This window comes from Aspergillus tubingensis, assembly GCF_013340325.1.
Source record: "Aspergillus tubingensis WU-2223L DNA, scaffold_8, whole genome shotgun sequence".
NCBI classification, from domain to species: domain Eukaryota; kingdom Fungi; phylum Ascomycota; class Eurotiomycetes; order Eurotiales; family Aspergillaceae; genus Aspergillus; species Aspergillus tubingensis.
Window position 1 is genome coordinate 4,078,186 of NW_023336282.1, and position 13,420 is coordinate 4,091,605.

The 13,420-nt window shown below is 52.1% G+C and overlaps 6 protein-coding genes across 6 annotated transcripts; 4 read left to right on the top strand and 2 right to left on the bottom strand.

Moving 5' to 3' along the window:
* Positions 1–827: 827 nt before the first annotated feature.
* Positions 828–1,733, bottom strand: AtWU_07636 (phosducin family protein; the record flags this gene model as incomplete). Its single annotated transcript, XM_035502745.1, has 4 exons — positions 828–976; positions 1,029–1,384; positions 1,458–1,640; positions 1,696–1,733. 4 exons carry the CDS (start codon positions 1,731–1,733, stop codon positions 828–830), a joined length of 726 nt encoding a protein of 241 aa, XP_035358638.1.
* Positions 1,734–2,302: 569 nt separating this feature from the next.
* Positions 2,303–5,366, top strand: AtWU_07637 (coatomer subunit gamma; the record flags this gene model as incomplete). Its single annotated transcript, XM_035502746.1, has 6 exons — positions 2,303–2,378; positions 2,466–2,776; positions 2,842–3,808; positions 3,864–4,211; positions 4,261–5,076; positions 5,134–5,366. The coding sequence occupies 6 exons, from the start codon at positions 2,303–2,305 to the stop codon at positions 5,364–5,366; spliced, it is 2,751 nt and encodes a 916-aa protein (XP_035358639.1).
* Positions 5,367–6,066: 700 nt separating this feature from the next.
* On the bottom strand, positions 6,067–7,321 carry AtWU_07638 (F-box domain protein; the record flags this gene model as incomplete). Its single annotated transcript, XM_035502747.1, has 2 exons — positions 6,067–6,868; positions 6,942–7,321. The coding sequence occupies 2 exons, from the start codon at positions 7,319–7,321 to the stop codon at positions 6,067–6,069; spliced, it is 1,182 nt and encodes a 393-aa protein (XP_035358640.1).
* Positions 7,322–7,708: 387 nt separating this feature from the next.
* AtWU_07639 (putative HAD superfamily hydrolase) lies at positions 7,709–9,034 on the top strand (the record flags this gene model as incomplete). The annotated part of the gene is made up of 3 exons (XM_035502748.1): positions 7,709–7,845; positions 7,902–8,204; positions 8,266–9,034. 3 exons carry the CDS (start codon positions 7,709–7,711, stop codon positions 9,032–9,034), a joined length of 1,209 nt encoding a protein of 402 aa, XP_035358641.1.
* Positions 9,035–9,363: 329 nt separating this feature from the next.
* On the top strand, positions 9,364–11,097 carry dps1 (putative aspartyl-tRNA synthetase Dps1; the record flags this gene model as incomplete). The annotated part of the gene is made up of 2 exons (XM_035502749.1): positions 9,364–10,365; positions 10,420–11,097. The coding sequence occupies 2 exons, from the start codon at positions 9,364–9,366 to the stop codon at positions 11,095–11,097; spliced, it is 1,680 nt and encodes a 559-aa protein (XP_035358642.1).
* Positions 11,098–11,624: 527 nt separating this feature from the next.
* AtWU_07641 (SIP1 domain-containing protein) lies at positions 11,625–13,141 on the top strand (the record flags this gene model as incomplete). The annotated part of the gene is made up of 2 exons (XM_035502750.1): positions 11,625–11,872; positions 12,067–13,141. The coding sequence occupies 2 exons, from the start codon at positions 11,625–11,627 to the stop codon at positions 13,139–13,141; spliced, it is 1,323 nt and encodes a 440-aa protein (XP_035358643.1).
* Positions 13,142–13,420: the final 279 nt, after the last annotated feature.

A 13,420-nucleotide genomic window follows, 5' to 3' on the forward strand; every position in this document is an offset into this window, starting at 1 on the left:
AGAAGGAAAGATACGATATATGCTGTTCTTGTGGATTGATGAGGAGGTATGAACCCCAAGAGTAGGGAGGGAGAGAGTCAGCCGGGCCTAGAATTGGATTCACGGCAGCGATGGACTCGGGATGGAACCGCGCAGTGACAAACCCGCCCGGTGGCAGCCCCAAGCCAATTATAGCCAGACTTGGAGCCGCCGAGGGATATCACGCTCCCGGCTGTCATTGGAGATGGACTGCAGCGATCGACCGAATATTGATTCTCAGGCAACTGAAGTCATATGCAAGCCATCTGTTATATTGCTCTAGATGTCTCTCTCTATGGAAAGAATTTGGTTATTTTTGCAAATGACAAAATCAAGCACATGGCTATTTGCAGCCACGGAGACCCACTTTGGCGGACGCTTACTACTACTTACTACATAGTTACTTGGATCTGTACTGAGATAGAACCTAGAGGGATTGTTAAGGTACAAGAAAGTATAAAATGCTAACACATTCGTGTTCAAAGTTTGGCTGGCTGGCTGGCTGCCTACCTACTATGTGATAGGTATTTAGTTAACGGACCGAAAGCTGGAAACCCTGGTGGTACGGAGCTCTACATGTCAAACAAAGATGTAGAAAATTGGTTAAGCCAGCATGACCAATTCTCTGCCAGGTTATCAAGCTGGAATCCATAGTGTGATCTATGTGATGCATGGCGATATTCCCGTGCATATGTCGGCAAGGATACGATTCGATGCCCATCTGGTTCAAAGGGTCATTGGAACCCAGTCACGGAGAGAGGACCGCGACCGTCCAGATTTTGAGATTCATAGTTACCAATTATACCTCCTTAATCCCAGTCATCGTCGTCATCTTCCACTGTGGGCCTCGAGGACTTCAGCTTGGATGGGCGTTCATCTTCCGAAGAGTCCGACCTTTTCTTCAGACGGACATCGCTTTCTTTGACGGCACCTAATTCCAAGAGCATCTTCTCCAGATCTACGAGTCTCGTGTTAGAAACAAAGAAGCAAATATGAAGAACAGTCCTTACCTTCAACAGTAGTCCTTGGCCCCTTCATCTCCCGCAAGGTTATGAGCTGTTTCATGATCTCGCCATTTCTGTACACCAAGATAGTGGGGGTGTTTCTTTCCGGATAACCTTCGATGCACATGTTGCCTCGAATCTCACAAAACTTTATGTCACCAAACTTTGCCGCTAATTGCCGCCATAATTCGGTCAACCGTTGCGATTCGACATTGGCGCCTGAAGAGCTCAGATGAACGAGCACAAAGCATTTGTTCGAGGCTTCGGTCACCTCGCGCGCGTAATCGACTTTTTGTAGGGGGTATACTTGGTTATGAATACTAGTTTGCTGGAGTGTAGACAATTCCGCGAATCGTTTTTGACTGGTACAGATCGTTAGTGAAGCTGAACTTCCTGGTACCTGTGTCAGGGGCATGCTAGCGATCATCTCAGTACCGGTATTGTTCGAGGAAATCCTCATCTTCTTCATCTTCCAGTGCATCCAACTCGTCCAAATCCTTATCTTCTAGTCTATTTTCATATGCCTTGCGCTCTGCCTCGACAAGGGCTTCTTGAATGAGAGGTTCGGGATCTTGGGGCTTCTCGGGGATAACGCCATGTTTGCGGAGGATGTCATTCCTGCGGGGTGTAAGCTTGTATGGCTAACGGTAGTGAGCGAAGTCGATGATCTGACCATTCGGTATCCTCGTTAGGGTTGACTTCGACTTGCATGACTGCGGCGGGACTGAGGCTGTTTTATGAGCTCTTATGAATTTATAGAACCACCAAATGGTATGGTAAGAGTCAGGGAGGGAGACAGCAGCCTACACACTCTACGGACCCTCTGCGGCGAGACATGCCGCGTGTTTGCTCCGTTTGCAGGGTCAGCCACACCGCCCTGTGGCTCAGCCGCCCACAGACGCGGAAGGCCACCTGGAGATTGTTGGAGGCCGTCGGGAGAGCTGCTGTTGCTGCTGCCCTGGCCAAAACACCCATCCTCTACTATCTCCATTGGTCTGTCGTTCTCTCTTTCGGCTTCTTTTCCGGGGACTGGGCAAGTGTCTCTATACCTTCACTGGTCACCCCCCTTTTTTCCCATCAATCTTGTCTTTGAAAGATAATGAGGGCGCCATAGTCGTGTACATACACCGCCTGCACTACGACTAACCCATCATACTGACCCGCCCTTATTCGTCTCCCATTGAACAATCCCCCGACGTCACCCGTACGGGGCCCATTTTCAACCTAGAGAGAGCCATTAAACAACTGTGCTGCTGCGGCAATCTCTGCAGCCCGTCACAATGTCTTATATGAAGAAAGATGAGGACGCTGATCAGTCCATGATCAAGCTGGATCGGACCTCCGTGTTTCAAGATGGTAAGGGTCTATCAGTTTCGCTCTTCTCTGGAGTCGCATCAAGTCCCTGAACGTGATTGCTGACTTTCTTCTCTTGCTCTTCTATAGCGCGACTGTTCAATTCCTCTCCCATATCTCCTCGAACATGCCGTACTCTCCTGACCAAGATCGCCGTCCTCCTTTTTACCGGGGAGCAGTTCCCCACGAACGAGGCCACCACATTGTTCTTCGGCATTTCCAAGCTATTCCAGAACAAGGACCCCTCTCTGCGACAAATGGTCTACCTGATCTTGAAGGAACTTGCAAACACGGCGGAGGATGTGATCATGTCAACCAGCATTATCATGAAGGACACTGCTGTCGGCAGCGACGTTCTGTATCGGGCAAATGCCATCCGTGCCTTGTGCCGCATTATTGACGTAAGCGCATTGGGAACCCCTACTCTCTTGTCAAACGAGATATCTGATAATGGTCGTCCATGCAGGCTACTACTGTGCAAGGTATCGAGAGATTAATCAAGACCGCTATCGTCGACAAGACCCCTTCGGTATCCTCCGCAGCGCTGGTCTCCTCCTATCACCTTCTTCCGATCGCGCGCGATGTGGTCCGTAGATGGCAGAGTGAGACGCAAGAGGCTGCTTCGGGCGGGAAGCAATCGACTGGATTCCTTGGGTTTGGTGGCAGCTCTCAGGCTCACGCCATCTCGCAATCGAACTTCATGACTCAATACCACGCCATTGGTCTCCTTTACCAGATGCGCTCGCATGACCGTATAGCTCTGGTGAAGATGGTTCAGCAGTATGGTGCGGCTGGAGTGGTCAAGAGCCCCGCGGCTCTTGTCCTTCTGGTGCGGTTGGCGGCTAAGCTGGCGGAAGAAGACCAGGGCTTGAGAAAGCCTATGATGCAGATGCTTGATGGCTGGCTCCGACACAAGCATGAGATGGTCAACTTCGAAGCGGCAAAGGCCATCTGCGATATGAGGGATGTCTCGGACGCGGAAGCCTCCCAGGCCGTCCATGTCTTGCAGCTGTTCCTTTCCTCGCCCCGCTCTATCACCAAGTTTGCTGCAATCCGCATCCTTCATAACTTCGCAAGCTTCAAGCCTCACGTGGTGAACGTCTGCAACCCCGATATCGAAGCCCTTATCTCCAACTCCAACCGTTCCATCGCCACATTTGCCATCACGACTCTTCTGAAGACCGGTAACGAGGCCAGCGTCGATCGCCTGATGAAGCAGATTTCCGGCTTCATGGCAGACATCACGGACGAATTCAAGATCACGATTGTGGAGGCCATTCGCACCTTGTGCCTCAAGTTCCCTAGCAAGCAAGCCGGCATGCTTTCGTTCCTGAGCGGCATTCTGAGAGATGAGGGTGGTTACGAGTTCAAGCGCAGTGTGGTTGAGAGCATGTTCGACCTCATCAAGTTTGTCCCCGAAAGCCAGGAGGATGGTAAGCTCTCCCCTGGAAGCTCTGGGTCTTTTTTCGTGCTAACTAACAGAACTAGCGCTCGCCCATCTGTGTGAATTCATCGAGGACTGCGAGTTCACCAAGTTGTCCGTCAGGATATTGCACTTGCTTGGTGTGGAGGGACCTAAGACGTCACACCCTACCAAGTTTATTCGCTACATCTACAACCGTGTCGTTTTGGAGAATGCCATTGTGCGAGCTGCCGCCGTGACCGCTTTGGCCAAGTTTGGTGTCGGACAGAAGGATCCTGAAGTCAAGTCCAGTGTTTCTGTCCTTCTCACCCGATGCCTGGATGACGTCGATGACGAAGTGCGTGACCGTGCTGCCCTCAATCTGCGGTTGATGAGCGAAGAGGATGAGACTGCTAGCCGCTTTATCAGCAACGGTAAGCTTTCTGCGAACTAGGCTTGTTTATACTTTGCTAACGACATCAGAATCCATGTATTCGCTTTCGACATTTGAGCACCAGCTCGTGATGTATGTTACATCAACAGACAAGGCGACGTTCGATGCTGCATTCGACGTTGCCACGATCCCGGTTGTTTCACAGGAGCAGGCGTTGGCTGAGGAGCGGACCAAGAAGCTCACAAGCGCGACGCCCACTCTCAAGGCACCTTCGACTGGCCCGCCCAAGGGCAAGGCCAACGGTGTGGCCGAGGCCGTCACGGTCGCCGCCACTCAGAAATACGCCGAACAGCTTATGCAGATTCCAGAGCTCAAGGAGTACGGCACTTTGCTCAAGTCCTCTGCGCCTGTTGAACTTACTGAGAGCGAGACGGAGTATGTGGTTACGGCTGTTAAGCACATCTTCAAGGAGCACGTTGTGCTGCAGTACGACATTAAGAACACTCTGCCGGACACTGTTCTGGAAGACGTGACAGTAGTTGCGACGCCGTCGGAGGAAGATGTTTTGGAGGAGGAATTCATCGTTCCTGCTCCTAAGCTGGCCACGAATGAGCCCGGTATTGTTTACGTCACTTTCAAGAAACTTGCGGGCGAGCACAGCGTTCCTGTTATCTCCTTTACGAACAACCTCAAGTTCACCAGTAAAGAGATCGACCCCACTACCGGCGAGCCTGAGGACAGCGGCTATGATGACGAGTACCAGGTTGAGGACCTTGATCTCACGGGCAGTGACTACGTTATCCCAACCTTTGCTGGCAGCTTCGACCACGTGTGGGAACAGACGGGTGCCAACGGTGAGGAGGTCAGCGAGACTCTTCAGCTCAGCAACATGAAGGGCATCTCTGGTAGGCCAACCCTTCTCCACATCCGGCCTAGATCTTCGAAAACTAATCTCATTACAGATGCCACCGAGCAACTAATCTCTACGCTCTCCCTGCAGCCCCTCGAGGGCACGGATGTGGCCCTCAGCAACAGCACGCATACACTGAAATTGTTCGGAAAGACAGTGACAGGCGGCCGGGTTGCATCCCTTATCAAGATGGCCTTCTCCAGCAAGACTGGAGTGACCATGAAGATTGTCGTCCGGGCGGAGGAAGAAGGAGTTGCGCCTGCTGTGATTGCGTCCGTTTCCTGAGCTTCATGGACCCCTGTAAATGTGTAAAGGAGGCATGTTCGCGAGGCGCATGAGCCCTGCATTATGAAATCAGATATTTCTTGTTTCCCCCCCCTGCTTCATTTTCATTTTCCTTTTTATTCTTTTTTCTCTTCATCTATAATTCTGGTGCCGAGTTAGATGCGATGAATATCTTGCGTAGGCGTCAAACTACCCTATTCATTCGAATTACCTATTTCTCTTCATTTCCATATCTGACTTGTTCTTGTTCCAGCTGACTGTATCTTTCAACATTTTACTTCTTTCCCCCCATTTTTCTCTGCCGATGTTTGTCCCCTCCCCTTGACATTTCTTCGAACATGTTAGCATGTCCTGGCCCCCCTTGCTTTGTCTTCGTGTCATTCCCCGTTTCGCTTGTCCGGGTGGCCGGTGGAACGGGGAAGTGGCTGGAGTCGTTCTGTAGTCAAAAGCGTCATCATACTATATCTATCTACCATTTTGTTTAGAGGTTCTCTGCGTCCGCTTCGTGTTTTGTAGAAGCTTTCTATACTAATACTACTAGTGGTAGATAGACAAGCATTGGACGAAGCAATTGATTGTGCGGAAATACATTCGGTCTATCATATTGAATCTTCAACAAGCAAAATATATAAACAAACTCTAGCCGAAAACATCTGATAAAATGTAGACAAAAAGGTATATAGAAAGGAAACGCCGACCATCATATATAATAAACGCCAATCGTGTCATCATCATCAGTATAATCGCTCTTCTCTACCCCATTCTTGAAAGAAGATTTGGAATTTCTTCGCTCCTTCTTCGAGTACCGGCTATGAATGAAATCATCGATCTCCGTGTCTTCCAGAATTCGCTGGTTGGTGCAGAACAGCTCAGAGAAGCCCACCGATCGGAGGTTCGCTAAGCCGTATTCCATGGCTGTGATTAACGAGCTTGTGCTGAAGGTTATGTTGGCGTCTAGACTTGGGAATCCGAATTCGAGATCCTCGAGCGGTAGGGGGGGGTGCATGTGACTGAGGATATCGAAGAAGGAATCATTGACTAAGTCGCCAGGGATGCTGAGGGATGCTAGTTCAGGGAGGAAGACTGGAATGGCATTGATAGACTCGGGTTGCAGGTTACGGTTTGAAGCGGAGACGATGAAACGTTTGAGGTTGGCTAGTTGGGGGTTGCTCATCAGGCTGCCGAGGCTGGACATGGAGAGATCGGCGCAGTTCTTGAGGGTTAGGGTAGTCATTGTGCGAGGCCAAGGAAAGGAGGACATGGGTATAGAACGGTAGTGGCCGCTGAACTGTAGGCGCTGGAGGTTAGGAGGCCATTCTATTGTGGCTGCAGCGTCGTCGTAGGTGGCGATGGAGGTTGAGCGCGGAAGGCGAAGGGTAGTTAGTCTGCGGAGTTTGCTGATCGCTTTCTTGAGGTCGGGAAAGGGAATTGGATCGCCCACTAGCGATAAGTCGAGGTGTCTGATGTTTGTACATTTGGAGAGAGCCGGAAGGCTGTTGATGCTGTTCACTAGTATTAGGATCAAGGATCTGGAGTAGGGAAGTCATGCACAACGAGCATATAGATCAGACTTACGCAAAGGAAATTCTTGGAGCCAGAAAAATTTCCAGATTCTCCTTCACCCTTCCCAGCAGTCGTGCGGTCAAACTGTTGGAACTATGATATACGAGGCCACTAAGGTCCAATTTGTGAACTAGACTGCCCAATTGTATCTTGTTCTTTCGTGCGCCGATTGTCGGACAAATGGTGTCGGTGAAATTCTTGAAAGCCGTCCCAGCGCTCACGCGCGGCTTCTCATAGAGATATGGGATGGCTACGGAGTACCATTGGCGTGAGACAAGGCAGCAGGCGTGGAGAGTGGCCTGGCGATGGCCATCATCTGCGGCGGCGTAGGTGATAATCTCCACCACAATTTCTGTGGGGAGATAAATCTGGCGTGAGGGCATCAAAGGCATTATGGGCAGTCATGGAATGCATCAATGCCCATGGCAGGTCGAAATCAAGAGTCCGCAGACATGGGTGGGGGAGATATGTAGCTGCCCGGGGCGACAGATATATCTAGTGTCAGTCATGCAAGTTGTGTGGTGGGGAAGCAAAAAAGTAAGTCGGATGGCGATCAAGAAAATGTGAGGGGAAAAGAAAATGGCGGAGAAGCGAGATGATATCATTCCGCCGATTGCCAGCTGCATCTCCGCCTTCCGCACGTCTCTCCTCCGGCCTGTTCTTCGGCAGCTCCCTGTCATCCGGACGACTCCCATCCGCTCAATTGTATTCGTTCACCGCTGTTGCTTGTGATTGCTATTTCTCATACTTATTAGACATTTACTATTAACACTTCAAGTATGCGATCGCAGTCTCTTTGGCGCTCCCTTGCGCTGTTGCAGAGTACTTCCACCCGCTCCTTGGTAAACACTGGTCTGGGCCGACGTGCCTTTCAGACGGCCAATTCCCGCGTCCCCGACTTCGCCTTTGCATTTGAGTGAGTAAGCAATTTCTATCCACGCTGGTGTAGCAGATAATCTGACTGGTATTTAGCATCGATGGCGTGCTGCTACGATCCTCTAAACCTATCCCCGGAGCCGCTGAGTCGCTAGCCCTTCTCAAAGAACAGAACATCCCGTTTCTCCTCTTGACAAATGGTGGTGGAAAACATGAAACTGAGCGAGTGGCGGAAATAAGCGAGAAGCTCCAGGTCCCATTGGAGCCGGAGGTAATCGTTCAAAGCCATTCGCCTTTTGCGGAGCTTGTGCGCGGACCAGACGAGCAGAGTGCCCTAGAAAACAAATGCGTGCTGGTAGTTGGAGGTGAAGGTGATCGTTGTCGCCAGGTAGCGCAGATGTATGCAGGCCTATGTTTGTCCCCAGCATTTCGTGGATGATGATCTTAACAATGGATGCAGGTACGGCTTCAAGAACGTGGTGACACCGGGCGACATCTACATGGCGAACCCATCCATCTGGCCCTTCAGATCTTTCCAAAGCTATTACGAGAAGATTTATAAGCCATTGCCAAACCCAAAGGATCTTAATGACCCCTCGAGAGGGTTGAAGATTGACGCCATTTTTGTCTTCAATGACCCGCGGGACTGGGCTCTAGACGCTCAAATCATCACCGACGTCCTACTATCGTCGGAAGGCGTGATAGGCACCATTTCTGAGAAGAACGGTCGGACTGACCTCCCTAATCGGGGATTCCAACAAGATGGGCAGCCGCATCTGTACTTTTCGAACCCAGACCTCTGGTGGGCTGCAGCCTACCACCTTCCTCGTCTTGGCCAGGGAGGATTCCGCGAGGCACTGGAAGGCATCTGGGCTGCCGTGACTGGAGGCCCGAGCAAAGGCGTCGAGCTGAAGAAGACTATTATTGGCAAGCCTTACCAGGGGACGTACGAGTTCGCGGAGCATCAGCTCTTGCGCAACCGTGCTAGAGTATTCGGCTCAGACGCCCAGCAGCCTTTGCGAAATGTGTATATGATCGGAGACAACCCGGAGTCAGATATCCGTGGCGCGAACAGCTACCGGAGCGAACATGGCAGCAAGTGGCACTCGATTCTGGTGCGAACCGGTGTCTACAATGGTGGTGAGCCAGCTTGGATTCCGACGACGATCGCTGATAACGTGCACAAGGCAGTTGAGTGGGCATTGAAGAACTCACAGTGGCGGTCCTAGAGGTAACGGTGTAGATTTGTATTTGTCTTACTTTTTTGAGCGATTTTTAGATAAGTAGACTGCGACTGCACCTGCGAGCATAGCGAATAGACTATCACTTGTATATAGTACAGCAAATATTATGCAGCGCATTATTATATAATCATATGGCATGGCAGCATCCGCATCAGGTGATGGACAGCCCCTCCTAGGGCTTAGGGCTGTGGGCCTCGGACGGCGGGGTGACTCAAAAGAGAAAGTTGGAGCTCCATTCAGGCCGACGGACTGGTTCCTGATCGCCTTGCTGCTCCCTCCTTCCCTCCATCAACACCCTATCCACACCTTTCACCATGGCGGACTCCGAATTGCCCACTCGCCCCAAGCCCGAAGAAACCCCCGCCGCTGCGGCCGCCCCCGCCGAGGGTGCCGAGGCCAGCAAGAGCGCCAGCAAGAACGCCGCGAAGAAGGCCGCAAAGGAGAAGGCCAAGGCTGAGAAGGCTGCTGCTCGTGCTGCCCAGGAGAAGGCTCAAGCTGCTGCCGCCGCTGCCGACGACACCGCCAAGGACCTGTATGGCAAGCTCCCCGAGTCCGAAGATGTCATCGCCGCGACGAGATTCTCCGACATCTCCGACGAGCACTACGAGAAGGAGGTTACCCTGGTGGCTCGCGTCGACAATGCCCGTGTGCAGAGTGCCAAGCTGGCTTTCCTGATGCTGAGACAGCAGGGTCAGAAGCTGCAGGCCGTCATTGCTCTTGCGGAGCCCATCTCCCGTCAGATGATCAAGTACACTGGTGGATTGAACGTCAACTCCATTGTCCAGGTCACCGGTATCATCAAGAAGCCTTCCGTGCCCATCTCGTCGGCTACCCTTAGCAACCACGAAATCCACATCCGCAAGGTCTACATGATCTCCGAGGCCGCCCAGATGCTCCCTATGCAGGTCAAGGATGCCGAGAGACCGCCCCCGGAGACCAGCGAGGAGGGATTTGAGGTTGGTGAGGATGGTGCTCCTATTGTCACTCTCAAGACCCGTCTCGACAACCGGGTCCTCGATCTCCAGACCGAAACCAGCCAGGCTATTACCTGGATCTCCAGCGGCGTCGCCGAACTGTTCGCCGAATACATGATCAAGAGCGGTTCGCGGTGGATCTTCACCCCCAAGCTGGTGGGTGCGGCTACCGAGGGTGGTAGCAACGTCTTTGAGGTCAAGTACTTCAAGAAGAACGCCTACCTGGCCCAGAGTCCCCAGCTGTACAAGCAGATGTGCATTGCTGGTGACATGGAGAGCGTTTTCGAAATTGCTCCCGTCTTCCGTGCCGAAGACAGCAACACCCACAGACACTTGACTGAGGTAGGCCCAAATGATCACAAGCATCAGCTTGCGTACGTATACTGACTTCGCTAGTTCGCTGGTCTCGATTTCGAGAAGACTTTCCGCGGCCACTACCACGAGGTTCTGGAGTTCGCCGAGAACCTCCTCGTCTTCATCCTCTCCCAGCTCAAGGAGCGCTACGCCGACAAGATCGCCATCATCCAGAAGTCTTACCCCAAGGCCGGTGACTTCAAGCTCCCCAAGGATGGCAAGGCTCTCCGCCTGAACTACATGGACGGTGTTGCTCTGCTGAAGGAGGCCGGTGTTGATGTCTCCGAGCAGGAGCGCTTCGAGAACGACTTCACCACCGCGATGGAGAAGCAACTGGGACAGATCATCCGTGACAAGTACGACACCGATTTCTACGTGCTCGACAAGTTCCCGATGGCCGTCCGTCCCTTCTACACCAAGGCCTGCCCGGAGGACCCCCGCTTCTCTAACTCGTATGACTTCTTCATGCGTGGTGAGGAGATCATGTCTGGTGCCCAGCGTATCCACGACATCAAGGAGCTGGAGGAGTCGATGGTCGCCAAGGGCCTCAACCCCAACCAGGAGGGCTTCGAGGACTACCTGTCTGCTTTCCGCCAGGGCTGTCCTCCCCACGCCGGTGGTGGTCTGGGTCTGAACCGTATTGTCATGTTCTTCCTGGGTCTGCCTAACGTTCGTCTGGCGTCCCTGTTCCCCCGTGACCCCCAGCGTCTCCGCCCTTAAGCGGGTGGCTAGAGCTGTGATAGATTACAAGACCTGTATCTGGATACAAAAGAATATAATGGAGCGACGAATTGAATGTTTAGCGTTTTAAGGTCTATGCCAACCAGTCAGCGTAGCTCATCGTAATATTGGATAAGAGCAGCATGACATGGAAGCTATGTCACTAGCGAGTTATCCTATGATAGATGCGGTATAGGAAGTACATGCTCTTTTGTGAGATGGTTTATGACGTTCAGTCCCATTTTATACCAGATCTTAGTGACGGCTTCATATAAGTTAATAACAGTAGTCTCGAATATAACCACTAAAATTGCTATCTCGCAGTATAGTAATTATCAGAGTAATAACTCAGTGCATTGATACGGAGCTCAAATTAACGGTGCTGTCATAGTGGCTCCCATATACTCCGTAGTAAGTAAAAAGTGGCCCAAGCTCCCGGGGGGAAACATTGGATCGCCGGCATTTTCTCCGCCTGAACTTTTGCTCCCCCAACTCCATCCCAACAACCAAACCAGACCATGACCAATATGCCCGACAAACGCAAACCGTCCGGCTCAGTCACCGGCTACTCTCCCTACGCGAAACGTTCCCGCCCGTCCTACGCCGAAGAAGATGACGACGAAGAAGCACAGCCGACCGTGACTCCATACGAACGCCCGCGCAACCACCCGGTATACGGCCAAAAGAGCGCTTTTCCGGGTCTAGACGTCGCGGGTGATGATGAGTTGTTCTACGGGCCTGCTGAAGATGGCTTGGAATATTTACGCATGGTTCGGTAAGCTTGACTCTCCTTTCTTGATGCTTTCCTTTTGTTTTGTATTTTCTTCTGTTTCGGCTCTTTTCGCTTCCCGCTTGCTAAATGCCTGCGTGTTTCGGACTTTAGCTCGCGAAAGATGGCCTCCTTCGGCATTTCTTGAATTCGGCGATGTGATGTGACGTGGCTCATTTTTTGATTCTGGTTTGTTGTAGATCGGAAGCAAATTCACTCCCTTTTTTGTTTACGGCACCGCAATCGACGGAAACTACTGCTGCGACGGAGCAGGAGCAGCAGCAGCAGGAGCAGGATGGTGAGGAACCGCAACAACAGCAGGAGGAGGTGAAGGATACGTCAGAGCCTGTTCCTGAGGGGGTGGTTGTTGATGGTGTCTACTTTGTTCCTCCTACGTCTAAGACCAACACTACTGTCGCCCCTGCTGCGGATGTCGCCGACGAGGGCATCTCCGACGCCCAGTCAAGCTACTACAACCTCCTTCACCACCGCTTCCTGCTCCTTCGATCGATACTGAAATGCACACCTCCCTCCGAAGCTATCGCCGGGCTCGATGAATCCCACCCGATCAGTCTGCCGCGACACTCGCGAAACGCGCGCAAGGAATGGCGCCGGTTACTCCTAGCGGTGGATCCACAGACTGTACAGCTGGCGTGTATGGATATGGAGAGTGTGCTGGGTGTACTGGAGATCATGGCGCGGTTAATGTCGGAGAATGTACGGAGTGGGGATGCGCAACGGGTTCGACGCATCGGGGCTTGGGCGTGGGGGTTGCTGGGGAAGTGTCGGGATGTTGGACAGCTAGGGACGGAGGAGGTTGGGGAGATTCGGGATCTGGGAAAGAGGGCTGTGAAGATTCTGAGGAAGATGAGGGAGGAGGATGAGAAAAAGATGCAGGAGGGAGACGGGTCGGATGAGGACGACGCTGAAGACGAAACGGGGGACAACGCTGCAGAGGGAGAGGACGGAGCACAACAAGTGGATCGACCGAGTGACGACCAGGATCACGATATGCAGGATGTGGAGGAAGAGAAGCCTGCTACTGAGGAGGAGCTGGAGGCAGCCAAAGCACGGCTTCAGGCGAAGCTCGCAGGTGAAGAGGAGCAACCCACAGTCACTGAGCCCGAGGTTAACAACGAGGAACCTACGAATGAAGCGGCGACACAGACTCGCGCCATGCTGGACATGATCATCACGGTCATCGGAGAGTATTACGGGCAACGGGACCTGCTGGGAGCACGCGAGCTATGGAATGGGCCCGAGGCTACCGCATGACGAGAGAAAGATTGAGTGACCAGCCAGTTTAGTGAACAAGATACCCAGTAATATAGGACAGCCAATACAATTTAAATGTAGTAAATTGAAGCCTAATCATCTCGCTGCTCAAGTGTTCAAAGTAAAGATAGTTATGTGCAGACAACCCCGAAAGTAAGCGGTAACTAATAACCTTGCGTCATTGTTGTGATCCGGCGGTGACTTACTTAGTACTTTACTTCCTTATCAGCGCATCTCATCCTCCACCGCTTCACCATTACTCACCATCTACACTCACAC